The sequence below is a fragment of the Carcharhinus amblyrhynchos genome, chromosome 20, assembly GCF_965287045.1.
Source record: "Carcharhinus amblyrhynchos chromosome 20, sCarAmb.v2.hapA, whole genome shotgun sequence".
In the NCBI taxonomy this organism is placed as follows: domain Eukaryota; kingdom Metazoa; phylum Chordata; class Chondrichthyes; order Carcharhiniformes; family Carcharhinidae; genus Carcharhinus; species Carcharhinus amblyrhynchos.
The window spans coordinates 12375769-12403396 of NC_137343.1; the positions used below are offsets into that span (position 1 = coordinate 12375769).

A 27628-nucleotide genomic window follows, 5' to 3' on the forward strand; every position below is an offset into this window, starting at 1 on the left:
TCAGATGCAGCCAGGCCACCAATGAGACTGAGAGAAGGAGCCCCCCTGCAGGGTGACCTTTGACCGCAGTGCCACCCAGGGATGGAGGGTAGAACCTGGGACATTGATTGGGTTGTAGACCCCCAGGCGATTTATCTGCCCCACCCCCTGCTACAACAGGGAGCTGGAGGGCAGCTGGAAAATTCCCAGTCAGCCCCCATTACCAATCTCCGACAAGGCTCTTGATGAGCCTAATTTTCTACATTCCTCGTGGAGGTGGATGGCCTTCCCAATCCTCAAACCCTCATCAGTAAAAACGCTGGACATCAGAAAAAGGATTGGCAAGCCCGTGTGTTGGTTGGTTGTAACATCTTGGGCCCTGGCCTCTTGGTTTCTGATTGCTGGACCCAGAGCATCAGCCAATGACAACTAAACTAGCATTTCAGTGCAAGAAAGCAAGAGTTTCCACTTACACAGCAGTAGATAATTGGCTAGGTAAAATGTAGGAAATAGCCATTTTCTACCAGCCATTCCTCCAACAACTGCCCTTAAATCAGTTGCACCAGAACACAAACCCTATGATGTCAGGAAAACATCGTGAGGAACCGAGCAAGAATTATTTCCACCAAAGGCACTAATATCGCCATGACAACCAATCACCTTGGGGGGGGTGGATTTTTCTGGTCACGCTTGCCCCAAGATCGGAAAAGGTCAATTGACCTTTGCAAGGTCTTATCCCTCCCTCTATGATTTCTGCAGCAGGGTGAGGTGGGATTAACTCCCCCTCCCCCCTCTCGATTACGTTTTAAAACCAGTTCAAGAGCAGATGGAGGCCATCGGCATATTTTGATACACAAGCCAAACTCACAATTGTAATTTTGCTTTGGAGTGCTGTTGCCTTAATGGCTGTACTTGTCCAGTTAACTCAGAAGGTGTCCATCCTATCTCAGCAATCCTCCTGAGCTGTTCTTTTGATCCAAATACTTGCTCCCTGCTCTGCGATCAGAGGTTAATCTTTCTGTCGCTTAACTCCGGTCCTCTGGGCTTCCTTCCCCCAACCACTCTGCTTTGTCATCTTTCCCCAAGCTTCAAGAATCTCCCAAAATTTCTCTTCTTCTTCTCTTTGGCAGCCTCACTGAGAACCCACCCAGTATTTGTTTGCGTGTATTTTTTTTCAGTGCTTATTATTTAGTTGTATGTTTTGAGGCTTTTTTAGTGTGAGGACATATTTGAAGTTTTACAATACCACAATTAAGATTGGTTCTCTTTCAAATCAAAGGTAAAAAAATGTGTATATACATTCAGAATTAGAAGGTATGAGGTTATGAATGATGTTTGCTTGTTTTACGAAGAGTTTGAGCAGTTTAGGCCTATACTTGTTGGAGTTTAGAAGAATGAGGGGAGATCTAATTAAGGCGTATAAGATGCTAACAGGGATTGACAGCATAGACACAGAGTGGATATTTCTCCTTGTTGGACATTCTAGAATGAGAGGCTATAGGTTTGGGCTAAGGGGTGGCATATTTAAAACCAAAATGAGAAGGAATTACTTTATTCAAAGCATTGTGAATCTGTGGAATTCTCCACCCCAGAGTGCTGTGGACACCAGAACATTAAACTTGAGAAGATAGATAGGTTCTTAATTAATAGCAGTATAAAGAGTCATGGGAATGGGCCAGAAGGTGGAGATGAGGCCGAGATGAGATCAGCCATGACTATATTGAATGGCGGAACAGGCTCGAGGCTGAATTGCCCACTCCTACTCTGAGGTCTCATGCTTGGCCCCTCACAGCTGCTGCATGGATTCTAATCTCGGAGGCAGATCAGTCTGCCCAGCCCCCAAGATGTGTCTCATCACATCAGTATCAATGTCCCAGATTAACCCTTTTGGATTCTATTGGGAACCCTTGAACTTTGTTTACCTGAGTTGACGTTTGGTCAATGACGGACACTGTAGATGCTGGAAGAGTTTCGGCCATGTCAAAGGTCACCTGAACTTTTTCCTGTTGAGAGAGATTAAAACAGTAAATTTAATCACCTTCAGCCATTTTCACTGCTGGAAATGTCTAAAATCATCGATTGTGACAAAGGAGTCAGGTTATCTATTTTCTAATAGCCTGATCCATTATTGCATGTAAATAACAAGTGACACAGCAAGTTTAAAAAGTGGCCTCGTTACAAAAAAAAGTCATTATTCTGATTGGTTCAAATAACCAGTATAAATATAAACACACAGAAGAAAGTAAAAACAGCTACTTCTTCCTTTAGCTGCTTGGCAATTTAATACTATTGTGATGATACTGTGCCTTTAAGAATTTTTTTAAAATCACGTTCTCTGCAGTTTGTTATTAATTTGTTTTTTTAATTGTGGTAATGGCTGTCTGCTTAGGTGTCTTTTTATTGCTGCTTAAATGGTTTAAATGGAGTTTTGTTTATTTTTACTCTGGGCTAATGCAGAAGGATCTAGATAGGCTGGGCGAATGGGCCAGGAAATGGCAAATGGAATTTAATGTTGGCAAGTGCGAGGTGGTCCACTTTGGTAGGAATAATGGTAGGAAGGACTATTACTTACGGGGCGAAAAACTGCAGCAGGCGACAGTGCAGAGGGACCTCGGGGTCCTTGTGCATGAGTCGCAAAAACCCAGCGTGCAGGTGCAGCAGGTGGTCAGGAAGGCTAATGGGATGCTGGCCTTCATAGCGAGGGGGATTGAATATAAAAGTAGGGAGGTCTTGCTGCAGCTGTATAGGGCACTGGTGAGGCCGCAGCTGGAGTACTGTGTGCAGTTTTGGGCGCCGCACTTACGCAAGGATATTTTGGGCTTGGAGGGAGTGCAGAGGAGGTTTACTAGGCTGATACCGGAGTTGAGGGGGTTGAGCTATGAGGAGAGGCTGAATAAACTAGGCTTGTACTCGTTAGAGTTTAGAAGAATGAGGGGAGATCTCATTGAGACATATAAGATGATGAATGGGATGGATAGGATTGAGGTGGAGAGACTCTTCCCGCTCAGAAAGGACAGTAGGACTAGGGGGCACAGCCTCAAGATAAAGGGGGGGCGCTTTAGAACGGAGTTGAGGAAGAGCTTCTTCACTCAAAGGGTGGTGAATCTCTGGAATTCTCTGCCCGTTGAAGTGGTGGAGGCTGCCTCGCTAAATACTTTTAAGACGCGGGTTGATGGGTTTTTGATAAGCGAGGGGATTAAGGGTTATGGGGAGAGGGCGGGAAAGTGGAACTGAGCCATGACAGATCAGCCATGATCTTATTGAATGGCGGGGCAGGCTCGAAGGGCTAGATGGCCTACTCCTGCTCCTATTTCTTATGTTCTTATGTAATGCACTTTCTAGGTGTTTTCTATGTTTGGAAGTATGGTGAGAAGATTAACTCACAGAGGAATCCAAGGATTCACTTTCAGTTTTAATCAGAAGCTGTGTGGAATCCAGACTGAAAGACAGTGGGTGGAATTCTAGGCTGTGCTGCCTGAAAGACGGAAATTCCTGCCTGACTGTCAATGGGGTTTCCTGTTGTCCACAACCCATGCGCTAAAATCCCAATGGTAGGCGGGATGGGAGAACTCCGGCCAGTGTCTCTCTCTCTCCCTGTTATTAAAAATTCTGCTATCTCGGAAGCTGTTTTCTTGCCTTCCTGGAGTGAAAATTTTGTGGCTTGTTGGCTTAAAGCTGGAGGTCAACAGTGCCTTCATCTCAACCTCGAAATGCTGGGATTTCCAAAATGGAGAAGCTGGAGTTTCCATTCTATCCAAAGCAGGTATTGCTGATCAGCAAAACTATATGAGCATTCTTATTTTCTGTGCTAAACCTGGGGCAGGTGTATGTTTATAATAAGGTTTGATGTATTGGAACAGTGCATTTAGCGGTTTAACTTTTTGTACAATATCATGGTTGTTTTTTTTCTCTCTTGCTTGTAATTGGTAAAAATTATTGCTAACTTTCTTTCTGTGTGTTAAATGTATTCTGAAATAAACTTTGTTTGATTAAAGCTCCCTTGTGGGTCATTTGAATCATACTTGCAGTGCAACATTGTGAGTGGGATTCTGCCAAAAAAATTCTCACTGTTAAATTCATGCAAAAACTGGAGTAAATCCCATTTTTTTTTTCAGCGGGATTTTCAAAATATATCTCCCACCCCCTGTGCATTGCAGAGTTGGCTCAGTGTGAATCATGCTGAAATTCAGTGGACAGGACCTATTCCCGCTGGAGAGGCCAGCAGCATAGCGGATCCCTGCCGATGTATCATCATTGAGATCAGCGCATGTGCAGTGGCCCCGCAGTGCCGACCTCCTGATCGCTGACCCCACAAGGCTGGCCTGCAGAGCCCCCCAACCCCAGATCACTGGTCTTCCAGATATGTCCGGGCCCCAACTCTCTCCCCGGCCCTCTGGCCTGCCACAATCTCCCCCACCCTTACTGGCAGCCCCGCACCCCTCCCGTCCCCCAGCAGGATGACCCACCCCTCCAGCCCCTGTCGCCGGCCTCCCTCCCCCTGATCCCAAGTGTGGTGTGACAGGCAGCACCCACCCCTACAGATCTCCCCCCAGGGAGGCCCTGCCTCCACCCCCCTCTGGCACTGCACCCTTGGCACTGCCAGGTGCCCATTAGGCAGTGCCAAGGTGCCTCCCGGACATTGCCACTTTGCCCCTTGAGCAATGTCAGGAGGCCAGACTGGCACTGCCAAGCTGGCAATGCACAGGGGCACCAACCCTTGACCTCCGACCCTCTGGGGGGCCTCCATGGTCTCCTTCACTGCAGCGGGCTTGGACCACCAGCTCCCAGCTAACGGGGAGCTGTTGTAAACCCCTCTGGAGTGAAACACACCTGGCGGGGTGGGCAGGAGAGGCTAATGGATCTGGAAACTTCAGTCCCGGGCCTGCTAATAGGACTCAAATCAGCATTAACATAATTTATTCAGCTCCGTGCCGATTTTTGGCAGGGAACTTGACATCGTCAAGCAGCCAGAGACACACAGAGGCCCCCTGTAGGAAGCCTGCTACACAGCCTCTGCTCGAGTCTCCTGGCTCTCTACTCGAGCCTGACAACACCAGGTTTTAGTCCAACCGATTTATTTGATAGTAAACGCACAAGCTTTCGAGGTTTCCCTCTTCGTCAGGTGAATGGAGAGCTCTGGCCTTGGACAGAGCATATAAAGCACCTTTATATGCTCCGTCCGAGGCCAGAACTCTCCATTCACCTGACGAAGAGGGAAACCTCGAAAGCTTGTGCGTTTACTATCAAATAAATCGGTTGGACTAAAACCTGGTGTTGTCAGACTTTTTACTGTGTTTACCCCAGTCCAACACCAGCACATCCACATCATCTCTACTCGAGCAGCAGAGCAGGTTGGGAGAATACCCCCTCCACTGCCACTCCCCTCCCCACTCCCACTCCACATCCATATGTTTATCCTAGTCAAATTCAAATGGCAAAACTTATGGCCTAGGCTGACTTCGGAAAATACCTTTCTGACTTGGATTATAACACTATTCAGAAGATTTAAAACATCCACAAATCACGATTCCTGAAAATGGTTATCTAGAATTTACCCGTTTGATTACCCGTTACACTGTAACAAACACTCATCAATTCCCAACTCAGCAGGCCCACACTTTTCCCTGCTTTTCCTTTCCGCTCCAACTTGCATTCGTGAAACCATTCCGAAGATCCGGTTCCTCTCTGCACTCTTCTCTAGCTCAGTAGTTTGATGCCCCTCAGAAGCTGATTTCTACACGAGCATGATTTTCTCCCCCATCTTTACCTTTCAAACATTCTCCATCCCTTGTCATAGGGTCATAGAGCCTTCCAGCGCAGAAAGAGGCCCATCTGCCCATCGTGTCTGCACCGGCCACCAAGCACAGTGCTATCCATTCACAATGTCAGTGTTGGAATTAGCAACTGAATCCGCCTGCTATTCCAATCAGACAATGTTCCAACTGAACAACATGAATGTAATTAATGCAGGGCTTCAACAAATAAAGTGCACTTCTGAACATTAAAAAGAACTTCCCCGATTGCAATAGGGTTGTCAGTCACAAGCTCACAAGACAATCCACTTCAACTCATCCATCTACAACAACCTAAGAATCGAACGGTACTTAAAACATTTCCTGTTTCTTTGTCCCTTCTTGTCTGTGCTGAACCATTTTTTGCCTAGTCCCACTGACCTGCACGTGGACCACTTCCCTCCGCACCAACTTACTCAGAGTCCTTTCAAAATATTGATCACTGTTTATTCATAGCTCATCTTCCTTGCACTAATTCTAAATTTGTGTTTCATAACTTTGATGGAAAAGTGGGTGAGCTTTTATCAAACAGGAACAGGAGTAGGCCATTCAGTCCATTGAGCCTGCTGCACCATTCAAAGTACAGAGAACAAAGAAGAGTACAGCACAGGAACAGGCCCTTCCGCCCTCCAAGCCCATATCGATCAAAATGCCCTAACTAAACTAAAAAAAAACCTGCTGCCCTTACTTACTCAGTCTGTACCCCTCTATTCTCTCCCTATTCATGCATCCACCCAAATGCTTCCTAAATGTTGCTATTGTGCCTGCTTCCACCACCTCCTCTGACAGCACATTCCAGGCACCCACCGCTCTCTGTTGATCATGGCTGTTCATCCAACTCAATAGCCTGATTCCAGCTTTCCCAAAGAAACAGAAAACAAAACCTCTTTCAATGTCCTAAAATGCAGGATGGAGGTGAAAATTTCTTTTAAAAACCTGTATCCCGGCGTAACCTCAATTCCCTTAGAACAATTGAACCATAGAAAATTACAGCTCAGAAACAGGCCTTTTGTCCCTTCTTGTCTGTGCCGAACCATTTTTTGCCTAGTCCTACTGACCTGCACTTGGATCATATCCCTCCGCACCCCTCTCAACCATGAACCCATCCAAGTTTTTCTTAAATGTTAAAAGTGATCCTGCATTTACCACATTATCCAGCAGCTCATTCCACACTCCCACCACTCTTTGTGTGAAGAATCCCCCACTAATATTCCCTTTAAACTTTTTCTCTTTTCACCCTTAACCCATGCCCTCTGGTTTTTTTTCTCCCCTAGCTTCAGTGGAAAAAGCCTGCTTGCATCCAATCTATCTATACCCATCAAAATCTTATACACCTCTATCAAATCTCTCCTCATTCTTCTACACATAATTTATCATGGAATAATGTTGTTGGTTCATATTTTGCATATGTCTGGATGCTATCCTGCAATCCTCTCCATGGGATCAGAACTCCCTCAGAACATTCCACTGCCTCCCACATCCCGCCAGTGAAAAATCTCCACACTCCACTTCTGTCCCCTGTATCTCAGTCTTTGCTAAAAATTACCAGCAGTAAATGTCTAAGTTTAAAGGGTAATCCATAGAAATCTAACCAATTTGGCAAAATTCATGGTTTCCAAAAGATCTAACTAACTTCACCGGGGCAAATAGAAAGAAGATGTAGTTACAGAGACGTTACCTCCTTGAATCTATCCAGCTGAGACACAAAGGTGCGCTCGTGAAAGAGCATCTGTAGCCTCTCGTGCACATAGTTGTGACACATCTCTTCGAACGTTGCCGCTCTCTCGCTGTTCCCGTGGCGTGGATTCTGAAATCCGGGCGTGTCCACCACCATGATTGACGTCAGTGCCAGCTGTTGGGAAGAGACGGACCTGAGGATTGTAAAGACAGAAGTGGGTGTCAATCCGTAGACCGATGTTAATGTTCAAATGGCAAATACAGATTTGAACTTTCAATTAGACTTACAGGCCAGAATTTTAACGGCACGCCCACCCGAGGCTCATACCGAGGCCAATGGAGAATGCTGTTCTGCAAGCCTCGCCCATCCCAGAATCGGGGCGGGTGTGCCAGTAAAATCCTGGCCATAGAAAGGATCAGCATTGCCCAAATTGAACACTGGAGCAGGAAGAGGCCACTCGGTCCCTCGAACCTATTCTGACATTCAGTAAGTTCATGCCTGAACTGCATCATCCACATGTCTTGGCTTCATATCCCATCATACACTTGGCTACCAACAGTCTATCAACCTTAAACAGGGGAGGTCGTGGACGCAGATATGATAGTGACTTTTAAGCAGCATCTTGACAAATACATAAATAGGATGGGAATAGAGGGATGTTGTCCCGGAAGAATAGGGGATTTTAGTTCAGTCGGGCATCTTGGTCAGTGCAGGCTTGGAGGGCGAAGGGCCTGTTCCTCTGCTGTAATTTTCCTTGTTCTTTGTTCTTAGGTTCAAGATTGACAATTGAGCTGCTGCCAAATGCTTTTTGTGTCAGAGAGTTCCCTACTTCCCCTAATTCCCGAAACTCCCTTCTAAATCACACCACACTGATTTTAAGGTTGCATCAGTTTCACACTGGACTTGGACACCCACCACCACACCCCACCCCTTACCAGCCAAAAGCATTGCTCTTTATGTACCTCAGCAATTCTTTCCAAAATCCTAAAACCCTCAGTCAGATCATCAAGTAAGGAGGTTATGCTGAACTTATAAAGACACTAGTTAGACCCCAGCTGGAAAATACTGTGGTAGTTCTAGGCACCACACTGTGGGAAGAATGTGAACGCGTTGGAGAGAGTATAGGAGAGGTTTACAGGAATTGGTCCAGGGATGGGAAACTTCAGTTTATGAAGATAAATTGAGATTATTCTGTTTGGAGAGAAGAAGATTGAGAGAGGAGATTTGAAAGAGGAGTTCACAATCACGTGGACCCTGGACAGAGTAGGAAGGGGGAACTTGTTCCCACTTATAAATGGATCGAGAACAGCACAAATTGAAAGTGATTTGCAAAAGAAGCAAATGTGATGTGAGAAAACGCTTTTTCACACAGTGAGATGTTCAGGTCTGGAATACACTGCCTGGAAATGTGGTGGAGGCAGATTCAACCGAGGGATTTAAGAGGGCATTAGATGGTCAGTTGAATGGAAACAATGTGCAGGGGTGCAGGGAAAAGGCAGAGGAAAGGCAATTAGTCATAATGCTCATTTGGAGAACCGGTACAGACATGATGGGCTGAACGGCCTCCTTCTGCACCATTACAATTCTGTGATTCTGTAAAGTTCTATATTGTGGGGTTGATAAGACAAACTCTCTTCATAACCTAACCCTTAGAGCCCTGGTGCGAAGCTACACTGAGGCTGGTATATACAATTTATGTAGAACGTATTAGCAGCACAGTGGTTAGCATTGTTGCCTCAGCGCTGGGGACGCAGGTTTGATTCCCAGCTTGGGTCACTGTCTGTGTGGAGACTACACATTCTCCCCATGTCTGCGTGGGTTTCCTGCAGGTGCTCAGGTTTACTCCCACAGTCTGAAAGATGCGCAGGTTAGGTGCATTGGCCATGTTAAATTCCCTCTCAGTGAACCCTAACAGGAGGCAGAGTGTGGTGAATTGGAGATTTTCACATTATTTCATTGCAGTCTTAAGGTAAGCCGATTTGTGATGAAAAAAATAAACTTTTATTTGTAAGATTGACATTGTACCAGTAACAGTCACCAATTCATTTAAATCAATACTCCATCATATTCACAGTGTCTGAAAATTTTATTGTGCCAGTGGGTAAGAGGAGATGAGTAGCATTGTGGTCATTGCACTAATAATCCAGGGCCCAGCTAATACTCTGGGATCTTGAATTCAAACTTATTTAATGAATACAGCGGAAATATAAACCAGTCTCAGAACTGGTGACCATGAAACAGTCATCGGTTGTTGCTAACCATAGAATCCCTACATGCAGATGGAGGCCATTCGGCCCATCGAGTCTGCACCAACCACAATCCTACCCAGGCCCTATCCCCATATCCCCATGCTTTTACCCTGCCAATCCCCCTGACACTGAGGGGCAATTTAGCACGGCCAACCAACCTAACCTGCACATGTTTGGAGCGCAGGAGGAAACCAGAGCACCCGGAGGAGACCCACACAGACACGGGGAGAATATGCAGATTCCACACAGGCAGTCACCCGAGGCCAGAATTGAACCCAGGCCCTTGGCACTGTGAGGCAGCAGTGCTAACCACTGTGTCACCGAGTCGCCCCTAATCCCTGATGATTGATATAAAGATGTTTACCTGTTAATGAGCATGATGATAATGGCAAATAGTTCTTCATATAGTCCAGCAGCCATTCCTTCCACACATTCCAAACCTGTCAAACGAGGGCCTAAGTACAACAAAAGACACATTGCACATTTTACACTCACATGATACCGTCAGTAACTTTCCTCTCCAACAGTGCGGGCTAGATTCAAAACCAAATCTCAAAGAAAAGGGCCAACTACATTCCATGCCTACCCATCTCCAACTCAGAAAAAAGCCCTCAAAGCTTTTCCTTCCTTTGTGAGTCCCAACTATGCTTTGGAACTTGCAAAATATCAGACCATTAGCGATAACGATGAGACGAGAAATGAGGGGTTTGCATATCAGAAGAGGATTGGCTTATTGCATCTCTCCTTCTTCTAAAGAAGGCCAAAAATGACCTGACTGAGGTCCCTGAAGTTACGAAAGGTTTTGAAACAGAGTAGGAACAAAGTGCAGGGCTTTCTGAATAAAAGCAAATTGCTGTGGATGCTGGAATCTGAAACCAAGGGAAAAAATGCTGGAAAGTCTCGGCAGGTCTGGCAGCATCTGTAAGGAGAGAAAAGAACCGACATTTCGAATCCAGATGACCCTGTGTCAAAGCTAGAAGGCAGAGAAAGTGGAAGATATATATACTGTTTGGTGAGGGAATGAAAGATGATTGATCCTACGGTCTAAATATCTCCCACTTTCTCATGAAAGAAAGGTACATTGGCTGGCACAGTGGCACAGTTGTTTGCACTGCTGCCTCATAGTGCCAGGGACCAAGTTCCCTACTTGGGTCACTGTCTGTGTGGAGTTTGCACATTCTTTCCATGTCTGCATGGGTTTCCTCCGGTGCTCCAGTTTCCTCCCAAGTCCAAAGATGCGCGAGTTACATTGATTCACCATGCTAAATTGCCCCCTAGTGTCAGAGGGACTAAATGGGATAAATGCATGGGGTTATGGGGCTAGGAGCTAGGTGGGATTGTGGCCTGTGCAGACTTGATGGGCCAAATGGCCTACTTTGACACTGTAGGGATTCTATGATTCTATGAATTTTCCGGCCATTCATGCCGGCGGGATTCTCTGGTCCTGCCGGCAGCGCACCCCTGCCCCCGGGCTTTTCATTGACAGCAGTGGGACCAGAGAATCCCACTGCAAGCAAACAACGTCCCACTTCCCACCAGTGGGAAACACGCGGCTGAGAAGTTGGACAATCTTGCCTCTTACAAGGTTAAGAAAAATAGGCTTTGCAATGTGAGACCAAACTATTGTTTCAACCAGATATTAAACTTGAAGCATCAATTTGAGGATACCAAATGAACAAGACAAACTAAAGGACGAGCCATTACTTAAAGGGCAGTGTAACAAGAACAAACCGTTAAACGAAACTTGGCAAGTGAATTTAAAGGATCATTTTGAGTGGAGACAATGCATAACATCCATTGTGGATGCAAACCAGTTCTGGTGTCACAGCAGAGACCTCCAGTCCCACCAGCCATGGGAAGGCTGGTAAGCAGGGGAATGGAATTTGTCCTGGGAGCAAAAATTCAATTCCGAACAGTGGGATGAAATTTAGGAATTGGAATTTTGGGATTTTAAAGGCAGTACGAGCTTCTCGGTGAACAACATTGAGAAGCCATTTCCCAAGTCATGCATGCTCACAAAATGGCTATCTCATTGGAATGACCATCCTCCTCCAAATTAAGCTGCCCACCAGCGAGAAATTAGAACCTTCATCATAACAACTGCACATAAGAGAAATCTGGTGGGTCGACTTCTTTCATGATTAAAGGTGAGTTGTCGTTATATTGTCCTCTTTTATGGAGCATCTGTGCTATGCTTAAGATTGTAAAAATTGCACGATGAGTGACCAAGGAAGAGAAGGAAGGAATTGGGAATTGTGGAACAGTGACCAGACAAAGTGGAAGGGATAGTGCAAACTGTCTGGGTCCCCTTTCTATATGGTGAAGTCATAGAAACCATAGAAACGCTACAGTACAGAAAGAGGCCATTCGGCCCATTGTGTCTGCACCAACCTCAATCCCGCCAAGCCCTACCCCTACACCCCTACACATTTATCCACTAATCCCTCTAACCTACGCATTTCAGGACACCAAGGGCAATTTTTTGCATGGCCAATCAACCCAACCTGCAAATCTTTGGACTGTGATGTCAGGGATGGCAACTTCCTGCTCTCCTCCTGCCTCGAGACTCGGCGGGCTTCCCGCAGACGTTAATGAGCAGATCGGCACATGATCGCACATGGTCAGCCATCCTGCCCCACAGCCAAAAGCCCTCTCCACCTCCATATCCACCACTAAACTTTAACGCCGAGGTTAACAGGGATATACCTAATTATCTGACCTGTGCTCTACGAAGAAAGAACAAAAGAACAAAAATGAAAAAGAACTTTATATAGTCCCTTTCTTGACCTCCTAACATCCCAAGTCAAGTAACATCTAATGAAGATCATTGAACTGTAGTCACTGTTGTTCTATGGGGGACTTGGTTGTCAATTTACACACAGCAATCTCTCCCATACATAGAATCATAGAATCCCGCCAGTACAGAAGGAGGCCATTCAGTCCATCAAATCTGCACCGACTCTCTGACAGAGTATCTTACTCATGCCCACCCCATCTAATCCCCACAACCCCGCATATTTAATCCCCCTAACCTACACACCTTGGGACATTAAGGGGCAATTCAAGCATGGCCAATCCACCCAACCTGCACATCTTCATGGTGTGGGAGGAAACCAGACGATCCAGAAGAAACCTACGCAGACACGTAGAGAATGTACAAACTCCTCACAGACAGTGACCCAAGCGGGGAATCGAACTCAGGTCCCTGGCACTATGAGGCAGCAGTGCTAACCACTGAGCCACCGTGCCGTGAAGGTTTTAGGAGGAGCCAAGCCCTGGTGTTCAGAATGAATCGGAAATCTCCGAGCATGAGTTGGGCCCAATTATTAATTTGACACAGTGAAAAGGATTGCAGAGTCTGAAATCTATCTTCCTTATACCTTGAGAAGAGAGAATGAGGCCCCAGTGGCAATAAATGAGGCATTAACTTCACTCGCGGGACTGCTGAACTAACAGTTAGCGCTGAGGGTGGGAAGTTCCCATTCACCCTTTGCCCCGATTATAGTCACCACTTCCCAAAAGTAACTCATGGCTTAAAAATGGGAGATGTTTTCCGGAGTGTAAATGGAGCTGTATAAATGCTAGTATTTCCCCTCTCACTTTGTAAATCAATGTTCACAGCTCTGGCGTGAGATGGAGCCAAACTTCCCTCTCGGGAGAGAAGATAGATACGATTCAATTTGAACTCCCTGATCTTTGGAGATTGCATCTCATCGGCACACTCATTAATTGTAGGGCAATGCACTCATCTGCATACAACTCACATCAGGTTCTGCTCATTTGGAAGCAGAGCTACTGAAGCAATGTAACCTCCTGGCGACATTCTGAGCATATTAATAATCAACTAACGTAACATTCCTCTTCTCTTTTGGAGGCTCATTAAAAGGAAGGGTCACGCGAATGGATAATACAACATTTCTGGCTTTAGATGACTTCCCTGCTTTATGTCAATTGCCAAGTGTCCAACAGTCTCCTGCTTACAGATCCTGGGTGCTGAACTATAAGTATCAGGCGATCCATGTTCCAACTGCACAGTATCATTGAATTTTATTCACGAGATACACTGCTGTTACAAGGCTGATCATAAACAACGTAATTCATCAGAATGACAAAATTTGACATCAAATTACTTAAAGGGATATTAGAACATGTGACCAAAAGCTTGGTCAGAGCCTGTAGGTTTGGAGGAATTACTTAAAGGAGAGAGTGGAGTAGTGAGTCCCTTTAAATAGCCTTGTGCTATAGAACTGTACAAAAGAACGTAGGAATAGGAGGAGACCATTTAACTCCATTAATCCGGTCTGTCATACAGTAGGATCTTAACTGGTCTGCAACATAATTGCCCTGCATTCCTTAATACTTTGGTTAACAAAAAAACTTTCAAACTCAGGTAAACCTCTGTCCTAATCTTTGCATGGTGGCACAGTGGTTGGTACTGCTGCCTCACGGCGCCAGGGACCCAGGTTCAATTCCGGCCTTGGGTCACTGTCTGTGCGGAGTTTGCACTTTCTTCCCGTGTCTGTGTGGGTTTCCTCCCACACTCCAAAGATATGCAGGTTAGGTGGATTGGCCATGCTAAATTGCCCCTTAGTGTCAGGGGGACTAGCAGGGTAAATACATGAGGTTATGGGGATTGGGATTGGGTAGGATTTTTGTCAGCGTGGGCTCGTTTGGCTGAACAGCCTCCTTCGGCACTGGAGGGATTCTATGGTTCCAATATGACTCGAGGAGTTTACAGTTGAGAGGATCAGATTCTTATTTCACCACATCCACTCCAACTTTATGCTCCTATGGAAGGATAAGATGGTGCAATCTTTCCTCCCCATTCCTGTCAATATTCTCTTCCCTCTCCTCTCCCCACAGTGTTAATGGGTGGTGATTTTGTGGACATTGCGCATCTTCCTGCAAAGTCCCCAAGTGGCCATTGGCCACCCTGATGTTTGGCTGTGACCACCAGGCTGTGACCACCAGGCTGTGAAGGGATTACATCCAGGCCTACTCCATCCTGTCACATCCATTCACGCTGTGATAGAGCAAGGATCATTCTCCAATCATCAGCAGCCTTCACCCCAGATGGTTCTCCCTTCCCTGTTTCATGACAATTTTTTGAATATTCCTTCATGGGATGTGGGTGTCGCTGGCAGGGCCAGTATTTATTGCCCATCTCCAAGGGCATTTAAGATTCAACCACATTGCTGAGGCTCTGGGGCCACATGTAGGCCGCCTCAGGCAAGGACGCAGATCTCTTTCCGTGAAGGGCATCAGTGAACTAGGTTGGTTTTTACGACAATCGACCATGTGTTTCATGGTAATCTTTAGACTTTTAATTGCAGATTTTTATTGAATTCAAATTTTACTATCTGCCGTGGTGGGATTAGAACCTTGGTCCTCAGAGCATTATCCTGGGTGTCTGGATTACTAGTTCAAATGAAGACACAGTGGTTAGCACTGCTGCCTCACAGCACCAGGGAGCCAGGTTTAATTCTGGCCTCAGGTTACGGTCTGTTTGGAGTTTGCACATTCTCCCCGTGTCTGCATGAGTTTCCTCCTGGTGCTCTAGTTTCCTCCCACACTCCAAAGATATGCTTGTTAGGTGGATTGGCCATGCCAATGTGTCAGGGGGAATTGGCAGGGTAAATACATGGAGTTATAGGGGTCAGGCCAATGGGCCAAATGGCCTCCTTGTGCACCGTAGGGTTCTATGACAATAGCATTATGCCACTGCCTCCTCCTCAAATGTACAATGTCTCCTGCTCCTGGGCTAAGATGTGCTAACTCATTGTAAAATGACTATCAGGGCCCTTCCTATTCTATATGGTGATTTCTGATTTATCTCTGATTCATTAAGGGGGCAGCTCCCTCTGCCAATACCATCGCATGCAGCAGATCGAGGCGTCTCTCCTTACTAGATCAATATCGAGCTCACTCTACGATCTTCAGGGACCCCATAAGTGTTCCTTTCCCAACAGATTCAGGGCAACCAGAATCACATAAACCATGGGTCAGATTCTCCGGCCTCCCAGCCGCGTCTTTCCCACTGGCAGGAGGTGGCGCGTTGGTTGGTAGCAGCGGAATTCTCTGGTCTCACCCTATCAATGGGAATTCCCATTGACGGTCAACCCATGCCTGGGAAACCCATGGGCCGCCGGCGGGACTGGAAAATCGCACCGGTATGAACGGCTGGAGAATTCCAGCCCATATGGTTGAATTCACTTGGATTTGTTGTTCCAACACATGGGGTACTTGATTGATACTCCAGTGGCCAGCACTGCTACTGAGTCAATGGGTGGAACCAGCCAAAGTCAATGGGCCTTGAGTAGTCAACGGGCAATCATCAACTTCTGTTTTATCTTTAAGAAAACCTAGCCATAAGAAAATAAGGCCAATGTGATTTAGTTTTTACAGATTCGCTACCTGTTGTGGTGTCTGCAGTCTCTGCGTGATTCAGCTTGCTTGTAGCCTGTTGGATGATCAGTTTGAGGTGATGTTTGAAGACAGCAGTTGAGAGTTCCTCCAGTTCACAACCGAGCACGCTGGCTGCATTCTCCGCCCACTCAAACTTCATAAATTGCTTCCTGCCGACTGAACGAGCATGTAAAAATGAAAACACAGATTCCTTCAGCCTTAACGAGGTCAATCAGTAGAATGCAAATTCATCTCCCAGCTCTGAAGAAAATCAATTCTGCTCCATTTAATGATCTAGGCTCTGAAACAAAAAAACTTGACAGGGGTTTGGATAAAGTCGATATGTCTATTTTCTAATAAAAGAGACATTTCTATTTCTGAATCAGCCCTTCATGTTTCTACACAAACCCAGCGGTGTCCTCTCATGGGAGAATCATAGAATTCCCACAGTACAGAAGGAGGCTGTTTGGCCCATCGAGTCTGTACTGACCACATCCCAGCTAATCCCATAGACTCACCTGGCAAAGGAGCAGCGCTCTGAAAGCTCGTGGCATTTGCTACCAAACAAACCTGTTGGACTTTAACCTGGTGTGGTGAGACTTCTTACTGTGCTTACTCCAATGCTAGCGTCTCCACATCCTGACCATATCCCACTCAGGCCCTATTCCCGTGACCCCAAACATTTAGCCTGTTAATCCTCCTGACACTAAGGTCAATTCAGCGTGGCCAATCAACCTAACCCGCACATCTTTGGAGTATGGGAGGAAACTGGAGCACCCGGAGGAAACCCATGCAGGCACGGGGAGAAAGTGTAAACTCCACACAGACAGTGACCCGAGATCGGAATTGAACCCGGGTCCCTGACACTGTGAGGCAGCAGTGCTAACCACTGTGCCACCATGCCACCCATTGAGTCATTCAGTGTTTTCAAGACAGAGATAGATAGGTTCTTGGACAATAAGGGGATCAAGAGTTATGGGGCGAAGGCAGGAGAATGAGGATGAGAATCATATCAGCCATGACTGAATGGTGGAGCAGGCCCGATGGGCCGAATGGCCTAATTCTGCTCCTATATCTTATGGTCTTATGGGAGAATCTAGGACCAGAGGGCATAGTCTCAGAATAAAAGAATGCCAATTTAAGACTGAGTGAGGAGGAATTTTTTTGTCAGAAAACCCCTGACACTCCTCATTATTCCACAGGTGAGACACCCTGATTGGGTAGGCAATCATTACCTCAGTCAGGGAACTCATACTCCAAGAGGCCAACCTATGGGCATCGCTGAGATCATTACAGAATGTACACTTCCTTGCTGCCCTTTAAAACCACATCAGGCCACGACCATAACAGGGAGAGTAGTTTTTGTTTCCCCTCTGTCTTCACACATTGAACAGAAAGAAAATGGGAGTGGATTCCTCGCCCCCCAACCTATACATGATATTTACTGCCTGAGCCCAAACCCTGAAAGGTCTTGTTGAAAGAGCCACTCAAAGAACAAAAAAACAAAGAAAAGTACAGCACAGGAACAGGCCCTTCGGCCGTCCAAGCCCTTGACGACCGAGATGCCCCACACTCACTTTTCAGTCTGCAATATTGCCTGAAATTTGTCACTGTAGTTCTCCATTGTCACATCTCTCTGAGAGCTCCCAAAGTGTCTCTAGTCCAACACCGCAGTGAGATGCAGTGTCGCCAGCTGATGTCGCCAATTTTGCCAGTGTTGGTAGAGGAAGGGATAAATGGAAACACTGGTACCAGAAGAACTCAATGCATTTTGAATAGACATAGAGGGTGAGATCTTACCAGCCGTTCATGCCACACTCCCGCGGCACTGAGGCCGGAGGATTTGGCGCCCAGCCAAAATTCCACTCACTGCGGCTGGATGGAAAAATCCTGCTGGCATGAACAGTGATAAGATTCTGGGCAGAATCTTTCTCAAACATCTGGAGCTGGCAAATGCGGACCTGAATATAATACACCAGCATGTCTGACATTAAAACCCTTTATGGAACTGTGTCAGGATCTGGCACATGAAGGGTTAATGCGGGAGGGAATACAGTACACAGTGATGTAATTGACCTATATCTAGGGGTCAGTGTAGTGTTGGACAGGGCCGTGTGTAGAAGCAAGCATGGAAACCGCTCTGAGCTTGGGCCTTTGCTGTATCTATGTATATAGTTTCAAGTAGTTAGTAAATATTTACTGATGAATTACCTAACACCTGTGAATAAGACCTACACAGCTATGCCTAACACCTTACAACATACTGGAGTGCCAGCTGAGAGTATATGCTCAAGTTCTGGAGTGGGATTTGAACTCGTGGCTCACTAGGCACGTAACTGCACATTAGGAGTGAAAAGGCTTTCAGACTTTGTACATGGCTTGATTTTTTAGAATCAAAGGATAATTTGATTTGAGGCGGTCATAACAGGAAATATTTTGATGCAAAATTGCTACTGTACGCAAGCAAATGGCATGGAATACAAAATCCCTCATATCCCATCTGCTTAGTGGCACTGACAAAGAGAAATTCATGGCCAGGATTCTCTGGCTGTTCACACGGGTGGCCCCACCTGCAGCGCACCCCCGCCCTGCGGGTTCCCCGCCAGCGTGGGGTGATGTCAGTGGGAATTCCCATTGATAGCAGCAGGATCAGAGAATCCCGCTGCTAGCAAACAATGTAGCCACTTCCCGCCAGCAGTAAACACACGGCTGGGAAACTGGAGATTCATTCATTTCTTCACTGTGCCACCGATTCATTCATCCATTTATTTATTTATTCATTCATGGGATGTGAGTATCATTGGCAAAACCAGCATTTTTTGTGTATCCTTAATTGCCCTTGAGAAGGTTGTGGTTGTAGTATAAGACAGATATAGGGTTAATGTGGGACTGATTATGGCACTGCTCACATATTGATATAAGGGAACATGTGATCCACACCCAAGGTCTGTCTAATGTTGGACAGAGACATGCGTACCAGCAAGCACAGAGACAGCTCCTAGCTTATACTTTTTACTGCATACTTGTAAATAGTTCTAACAGTCAGTAAGGAATTTCAGTTAACCTATGTTTGACAACAAAGGTATCTTCAGAACTATGAACTACATCCAATAACGTAAGAACATAAGAAATAGGAGCAGGATTAGGCCATCTAGCCCTTCGAGCCTACCCTGCCATTCGATAAGATTATGGCTGATCTGAAGTGGATCCAGCTCTCTCCCCATAACCCTTAATTCCGTTGTCTGTCAAAAACCTATCTACCCGTGACTTAAATATATTTAGCGAGGCAGCCTCCACCACTTCAACGGGCAGAGAATTCCAGAGATTCACCACCCTTTGAGTGAAGAACTTCCTCCTCAACTCCGATCTAAGCTGCCCCCCTCCTTATCTTGAGGCTGTGCCCTCTAGTCCTGCTATCCTTTCTAAGCGGGAAGAATCTCTCTACCTCTACCCTATCCATCCCTTTCATTATCTTATACGTCTCTATAAGATCCCCCCTCATCCTTCTAAACTCCAACGAGTACAGACCCAGTCTATTTAGTCTCTCTTCATAGTCCAACCCCCCCATTTCCGGTATCAGCCTAGTGAACCTCCTCTGCACTCCCTTCCAAGGCCAAAATATCCTTGCGCAAGTGCGGCGACCAAAACTGCACACAGTACTCCAGCTGCAGCTTCACCAGTGTCCAGTACAGTTGCAGCAAGACCTCCCTACTTTTATATTCTATCCCCCTCGCTATAAAGGCCAGCATCCCATTCGCCTTCTTGATCACCTGCTGCACCTGCAGACTGGGTTTTTGTGACTCATGCACAAAGACCCCCAGGTCCCTCTGCCCTGTAGCATGCTGCAGCTTTTCACCTTTTAAATAATAATCCCTCCTACTATTATTTCTGCCAAAGTGGATAACCTCACACTTGCTAACATTATACTCCATCTGCCAGGTCCTCGCCCACTCGCTCAGCCTATCCAGATCCCTCTGCAGACTTTCCATACCCTCCGCGCAATTTGCTTTCCCACTCATCTTTGTGTTATCAGCAAATTTCGTCACCCTATACTCAGCCCCCTCCTCCAGATCATCTATATAAATGGTAAATAGCTGAGGCCCCAGCACCAATCCCTGCGGCACTCCACTAGTCACCAATATCAGACAACAGCGGTGAACTGTCTTCTTGAACCACTAGCATTCATGCCAGTAAATTGCATTCACCCTCTCTTTTTCTACAGCAATTGGTGGCTTGTTAATCCATTCCAGACACCAACTAAGAGTCGATTGCTGTTAATCTGGAGTCATATGTAGGTCAAGCCAGTTAAGGACAGCAGATTTCCTTCCCTGAAAGCTGTTAGTGAAACAGATGGGTTTCTATGTCAACATGGTAGATCCATAATGATTGTCATTATTGAGCACCTTTTTTTTCCAGATTTATGAATTAATTGAATTTAAATCTCCCCAACTGCAGTGGGATTTGAGCTCATGCTTCCAGGGCTTTAGTTCAGTCTCTGAGAAGTTCATCTTCTCAAGGGCAATTAGGAATGGGCAAAAAGTGCTGGTCTTGCCAGCATTGGCCATATGCCACGAAAGAACCAAATAAAGTCTAGTAAGCTATCATTCCCCATCTGCTTGTGCTTCTCCTGTGTCCTAACCTCATTAGTTCTTCTCAGCAACGCATTGCAACTGCTGATGTTGACACAACCTCAAAGAAGAGCGGTGCTTCCAGTACACTGCTTCTAGAGTAATGTATTTGTTGAACTGAATGTAAGATGGTTCTCCTCAGCACAATACTTCATAATAGAGGTCGCAGGACTGTGGCAAGCCATATGACTGTGCCCTTGTTTGCTAAAAAGCAGAGTAATTAGAACTTACTTTCCCAAAAATTAATGATCTACAATGATTGCATTTCAAAACACAAACATTCCCATTTCCAAAATAAAAAAAAGGCAGATTATGTGTAACTGTGATGCACTATCACATGTAACTGTGAGTTACCCTAGTTACCCACTATACCGCAACTGTTCTCCTGCATTAACAGGCTGTTTGTTACCCAGTCAGTCTCCACACATGTGTTGTATACATGATTGTTATATCTCTTAATGCTGTATCTCTTAATGCGACATGTACGCTTTATTACTGGCTGTTTGGATGGTGTTCCCCTCTAGGGAGTGTCATTACCACAGCACTTGCTGCCATGGTAATGATTAATGTGCCATTGTTGGGGACCAGTGGACCTCTGGAAGTGATGGTTATTCTCTACTCTGTGCAGTTGATAAGATCCCACCCTCCTGATCAGCCACCGACAGTGAAGGGAGGGCTTCTCTGGTTGTATATCTCTGCAATTGCATCAGTATATTTAGCTATTCACTTCCACCATTGTATGACCAAGGTGCGAACTGCACCACACATATCCCGAGTTGCCACAAGGGCTGACTCCTGCTGGGAGCATTCAACTTGACTGGTTCTCCAATGTTCAAATCTAACTATTGTTTATCAGCCTTGTCAAAATGAAATTTAGCTCTCTGCCATTTCATCTTGATTTTTTTTCCACTGTTTCTTGTTCTGAGCTCCAATATCTTCCTTGGCAATGAGCTTGTGTCACGGTTCACACTCCGATCACAAATGAGGCAGAAGGTTTTGCAGTAAATAGTTCATGAGTGTAACAATTCATGGCACTGCTTTCACATGTGTTGGTTGCTACATCGTTACTGCAGTTCTCACCTTGTCAGCATCCAGGCGAAGACCATTTACTGTCAGTACGTGAACTATTGACTTGACTTCAGGCATTTCCAGTTGCAGTTTGTTTCTTATTCAGCTTCCGGTTCATCTGGCAGGCTCTCTCGCAGTCGCACTAGATTCTGCTCATTGTCCGATATGGCTTGTTGCATTGCACTTCCACCTTTCTTAAACTGGACCTTTCTTAAATGACTGCATTTCAAAACCCAAGCGCATGTGCCGTCCCTGAGGAAATCTACCTATTTTAAACATATCCTTCACATCATTTTGGCATGTCACATCCTCATAGCTGGAAACCATGTCCTGGGTTTGCTCTCCCCGCAAACCCCATTTTTCACAGTGAGGTGATGGCCCAGTGGTATTATTACTTGACTATTAATCCAGAAACTCAGCTAATGGTCTGGGGACCTGGGTTCGAATCCTGCCACAGCAGATGGAGGAATTTGATTTTTTTTAAAAATCTGGAATTAAGAACATGAAACAATTGTTGGAAAAGCCCATCTGGTTCACCAATGCCCTTTAGGGAAGGAAATCTGCCATTTTTACTTGGTCTAAGCTATATGTGATTCCAGAGCCACAGCAATGTGGTTGACTCTCAACTGCCCTCCAAGGGCAACTAGGGATGGGCAATAAATGCTGGCCAGCCAGCGATGCCCATGTCTCAGGAATTAATTTAAAAAACATTAATTATATCATGCATCTGTGAGGTACCCGAGTGACGTTCTTTTGAGGTTGAAGAGGTTGGAGTCATCCCTCAATGTTTTCTTACACCTGAGATCTTCCTTGCTTTTTAACACTTAACAGCTTATAAAGAATTCATTAATACTCATCATTATTAAAGTCAGACAAATGGGTCTGGCCAGGGATGAGTTGGTCTCCCTTTTGTTCTTGTCTCTCAGAGGCTCCCTAATGCAGTAAGCACTGATTTCCTCAAGTAGGCAGCACGGTGGCACAATGGTTAGCACTGCTGCCTCACAGTGCCAGGGTCCTGGGTTTGCTTCCCGCCTTGAGTCACTGTCTGTGTGGAGTTTCCACATTCTCCCTGTGCCTGCGTGATTTTCCTCCGGGTACTCCGGTTTCCTCCCACAGTCGAAAGATATGTGGGTTAGATGGATTGGCCATGCTAAATTAACCCTAGTGTCAGGTGGATTAGCAGGGTAAGTATGTGGGGTTATGGGAATAGGACTCAGGTGATTATGGTCAGCACAGACTTGAAGGGCTGAATGGTCTCCTTTTGCACTGTGGGGATTCAATGATTTGAAAACAATTGCAACCCTGAATGGAATATTAGTGAGATCAAAGACAGTAAGAACCTGCAGCCATGTAGCACCGTTTACCCAGTGCTGGAATGCTTCACTACACACTTTGGAAGTGTGTGCACAGCGGTAATGTGGACAATTTGTGCCCAATGAAGGTCAGAACCCCTTGTACAAGGCTAAGTGATTAGGACTGACTTTCCCAGAAATTAATGATTACTGCTACTGAGAGAAAGAAACTTGAAAATGGAGAGGATGCAATTCTTCATTCACAGCAGAAAGAAACTCATCTCCAGCAGACACTCCTGTAGCCTGATGGGTATTCATGAAGACAGCAGCAAAGCCTGATGGTTAAAAAGGCCAACTCTGTGTCAGGCAGTGGGCACAGTAAGAAGTCTCACAACACCAGGTTAGAGCCCAACCAGTTTATTTGATAGTAATCTTACTATCAAGATTAAGATTACTAACAAATAAACTGGTTTGACTCTAACCTGGTGTTGTGAGACTTCTTACTGTGTTTACCCCAGTTCAACGCCGGCATCTCTACATCAGGCTGTGGGAGCAGAAAAGAACAGTTTGAGCAGCCATGGAAGAAGCATGGGAGTTGATTGGATAATAGCTGTTGCCATGACTTGAACAGACAGGGATTGAACACAGATCCCTGTGCTAGGTGTTCCTGAGAGAATTACAACCCCCGACAGAGGCACGACTCTCAGTATCCAGCCTCAGGTCACTGTCTGTGTGGAGTTTGCACATTCTCCCCATGCCTGTGTGGGTTCTCTCCAGGTGCTCCGGTTTCCTCCCACAGTCCGAAGATGTGCAGGTTAGGTGGATTGGCCTTGCTAAATTACCCCTTAGTGTCAGGGGACTAACTAAGGTAAATGCATGTGGACAGGGCCTGGGTGGGATTAAGGTTGGTGCAGACTCGATGGGCTGAATGGCTTCCTTCTGCACTGCAAGTATTCTGTGATCAAGATCTGTGACGTCTGGCTCTTGTGCCCCTGCTGGTGTTCACGGACGCCAAGGCTGGGCTCAAGAACCTAAACTCACCCCCACCAACACCTGTCACCCCATCACTCCGACTGTTAAGTGAATCATTCTGTGGGATCTTGTCCATCCACTTGAGGAGGCAGGAGAGCATTCAACTGTGCATCACATCTTAAAGCTGGCATCTCCAACAATCCAGCACTCCCTCAGTATAGCACTGCTCTAAGTGTCAGCCTGGAATACATGGTCATGTCTTTATCATACAGCTTGTGTAATGTCAAAGATGAACAGTTCTACAGGCAGTAGGTGTGGTGTGGGAGCATTGGGAATAGGGACTGTCTTTCCACTTCAGGCTTTCATGTACATATGTTTAACTCCCTGTTGGGCATCATCACAATTTCAGTCACAAGTATATACAACTGTCAATTTTCCGCACCACAAGAAGTATTTCTGTTTCTTCAAGGAGCCAGAAATCAGGCTGTAAACTCATGGAATCCCTACAGTGCAGAAGGAGGCTATTCATCTATGGAGTATGGCTCGATCACAATCCCACCCGAGCCCTATTCCCGTAACTCCACGTATTTACCCTGCTAATCCCCTTCACATCTTTGAAGTGTGGGAGGAAACCGGAGCACACGGAGACACAGAGAGAACATGCGGACTCCACACAGACAGTGACCCATGCTGGGAATCGAACGAGGTCCTTGGTGCTGTGAGGCAGCAGTGTTAACCACTGTGCCACCGGGCTGTCCCCCCATACAAGTGAAATATGAACAAAAACGCAGAACAAGATTTCATTGGGTTGATGAGAGGAAGGCGAGATTGCCGGTATCAGTCAAGAAAATTGAATTTAGGAGTCGTAGCGTTATGTTGCAACTGTACACAACTCTGGTGCGGCCGCACTTGGAGTATTGTGTGCAGTTCTGGTCCCCACATTACAGGAAGGATGTGGAGGCTTTGGAGAGGGTGCAGAGGAGGTTTACCAGGATGTTGCCTGGTATGGAGGGGAGATCCTATGAGGAGAGGCTGAGGGATTTGGGGTTGTTTTCGCTGGAAAGAAGGCGGCTAAGAGGGGATCTTATTGAAACATATAAGATGATTAGAGGTTTAGATAGGGTGGATAGTGATAGCCTTTTTCCTCTGATGGAAAAATCTAGCACGAGGGGGCATGGCTTTAAACTAAGGGGGGGTAGTTATAGGACAGATGTCAGGGGTAGGTTCTTTACCCAGAGGGTGGTGAGGGATTGGAATGCCCTGCCTGCTGCAGTTGTAAATGCGCCTAGTCTGGGGGCGTTTAAGAGGTCTGTAGATAGGTTTATGGACGAAAAGGGATTGGTTTAGGTTAGTGGGTCATTGTTGTTTTTTTTTTAACTGGTCGGCGCAACATCGTGGGCCGAAGGGCCTGTTCTGCGCTGTAATGTTCTATGTTCTATGTTCTAGCCGTGACCGTTTGCCCCAGCTCGCTGTAGCTCTTGCTCCTAGTGGAGGGAAGAGTATTGGCCTCTTCCTTGTCACAGCTTTGATTAGGGCTTCAAGGGAGACATCAGGAGAATGTGTGGCTTCCTCCGGTGATCACAAGGAGATGCATTTTTTGGTGCGGGGCACATTGCGGGGTGGGGGGGGGGGGGGGTGGGGGGGGGGGGTCTTCCAAAAACTGCAGTAGGGGACAAAAAAAAGTGAGGGAGGAAATATAATTTTCCAGTAGTGCTCATAATGAGAAGTGTAGCAACACCAGGTTAAAGTCTACCTGTCTTGTTTAGTATCACAAGCTTTCAGAGCACTGCTCCTTCATCAGGTGAGTGGATCACTCAACTGATGAAGGAGCAGCGCTCCAAAAGCTTGTGCTACCAAATAAACCTGTTGGACTTTAATCTGGTGTTGTGAAACTTCTTACTGTGCCCAGTCCAACGCCGGCATCTCCACATCCTGGCCCTCACGATGGACACCCCGGCCCCTGGAAGAAGGTGCCTGTGTATTTTTCTGCACTGGCTTTCCTGACCCGGGAAAAGACCATTGGGAATGGCGTGGGTTGGAAAGGCACTGGAAAATTTGCTTCACCAGGTCAAAAAGTAGGTTCTGCGTAGCTTGAGTCCAAACTCTCCTCGCAGAGTCAAATTTCTCAGCTCTGCCGACTGTGTCGCTGACTGGGTGGCTGAGTTTAAATTTCTCCTTGTATCCAACTTTAATCACACTGCAGTCAAAAAGCACTAATGACACCCCGTGGTGTTCCTGACAGCTACACACAAATACATCTCAAACCCCTTCCTTCTCATTTAAAAATGGCTAGCTCTCTAGAATCCTAACTAACTCTCTAACAAACTCAACAATGGAGATAGACAGGTTGGTAGCTCCCCTTTCACTCCCTCGCTTTGTAAATTCCAAGAAGAAAGTAGATGTAGCTTTTGGGGATCAAGGGATATTGGGGGAAGAGGGGATCAGGATATTAATTTGATGATCAGCCACGATCAAAATGAATGGTGTACTCGGCTCAAAGGGCCAAATGGCCTGTTGCTACTTCCAGTTTTGATGTTTCTATGTATTTAAGTGCATCATCCTGTTCTGGTTCCCCCATGCCGACACTATAGTTAAGAAAGCCCGCCAATGCCTTTACTTTCTCAGAGGTCTAATGGAATTTGGCATGTCAGCTATGACTCTCACCAACTTTTACAGATGCACCATAGAAAGCAGTCTTTCTGGTTTTGTATCACAGCTTGGTATGGTTCCTGCTCTGCCCAAGATCGTAAAAAAATACAAAAGGTCATGAATATAGCCCAATCCATCACACAAACCAGCCTCCCATCCATCGACTCTGTCTACACTTCCCGCTGCCTCGGAAGAGCAGCCAACATAATTAAGGACCCCGCACGTCCCAGACATTCTCTCTTCCTTCGGGAAAAAGGTACAGAAGTCTGAGGTCACGTACCAACCAACTCAAGAACAGCTTCTTCCCTGCTGTTGCCAGGCTTTTTAATGGACCTACCTCGCATTAAGTTAATATTTTTATACACCCTAGCTATGACTGTAACACTACATTCTGTACTCTCTCCTTTCCTTCTCTATGTATGGTGTGTTTTGTCTTTTGGTGTGCAAGAAAAATATTCCTCACTGTGTGTTAATAAACCTGACAATAATAAATCAAGTCAAAAAATCTCTGCATTGGGGATCAGTGACACCTCCAAGTGCATGGTTTTTCAGGCCTGCTCACAGCTAAGCTCCCCCCTCCATGGGTGGTGGAATATGTCCCCCCCACCCCAAGTCTCAATGGCAAAGGTGACAAAGGCTGCAGCAACTGGACCAAACCACTCTCCTTTTAGCTCAAACATTCCAATAGCAGGGTCAAGCAAGGCATGAAATGTCACTCTCTTCACAACATTAAGGATTGTGAAAAAAATCACAAAAGCACAGCTCTCCTTTAAAGTCACAGATATAGAATTGTCTCGCTGCTCAGATTAGGAAATCCAAGGAGCAGATGATGCCTTTTGTATGACTGGATCATAATGTAACTCGGAGAGACAGAAGGCAGTCAGCTGGAACCATGCTGCACTGATAAGGTAAAATG

General features: G+C 46.0%; 1 protein-coding gene across 3 annotated transcripts in view; it reads right to left on the reverse strand.

Annotated features, from left to right (window-relative positions):
* LOC145355752 (unconventional myosin-XVIIIb-like) overlaps nt 1-27628 on the reverse strand; it is a 344749-nt gene that overhangs the window by 192551 nt on the left and 124570 nt on the right. For all 3 annotated transcript variants that reach the window (XM_080208083.1, XM_080208085.1, XM_080208084.1), the window contains 4 exons: nt 16113-16280; nt 10063-10153; nt 7450-7642; nt 1902-1982 (listed from right to left, as the gene is read on the reverse strand). In XM_080208083.1, the coding sequence (XP_080064209.1) occupies nt 1902-1982; nt 7450-7642; nt 10063-10153; nt 16113-16280 (533 nt within the window). The remainder of the gene's footprint in view (nt 1-1901; nt 1983-7449; nt 7643-10062; nt 10154-16112; nt 16281-27628) is intronic.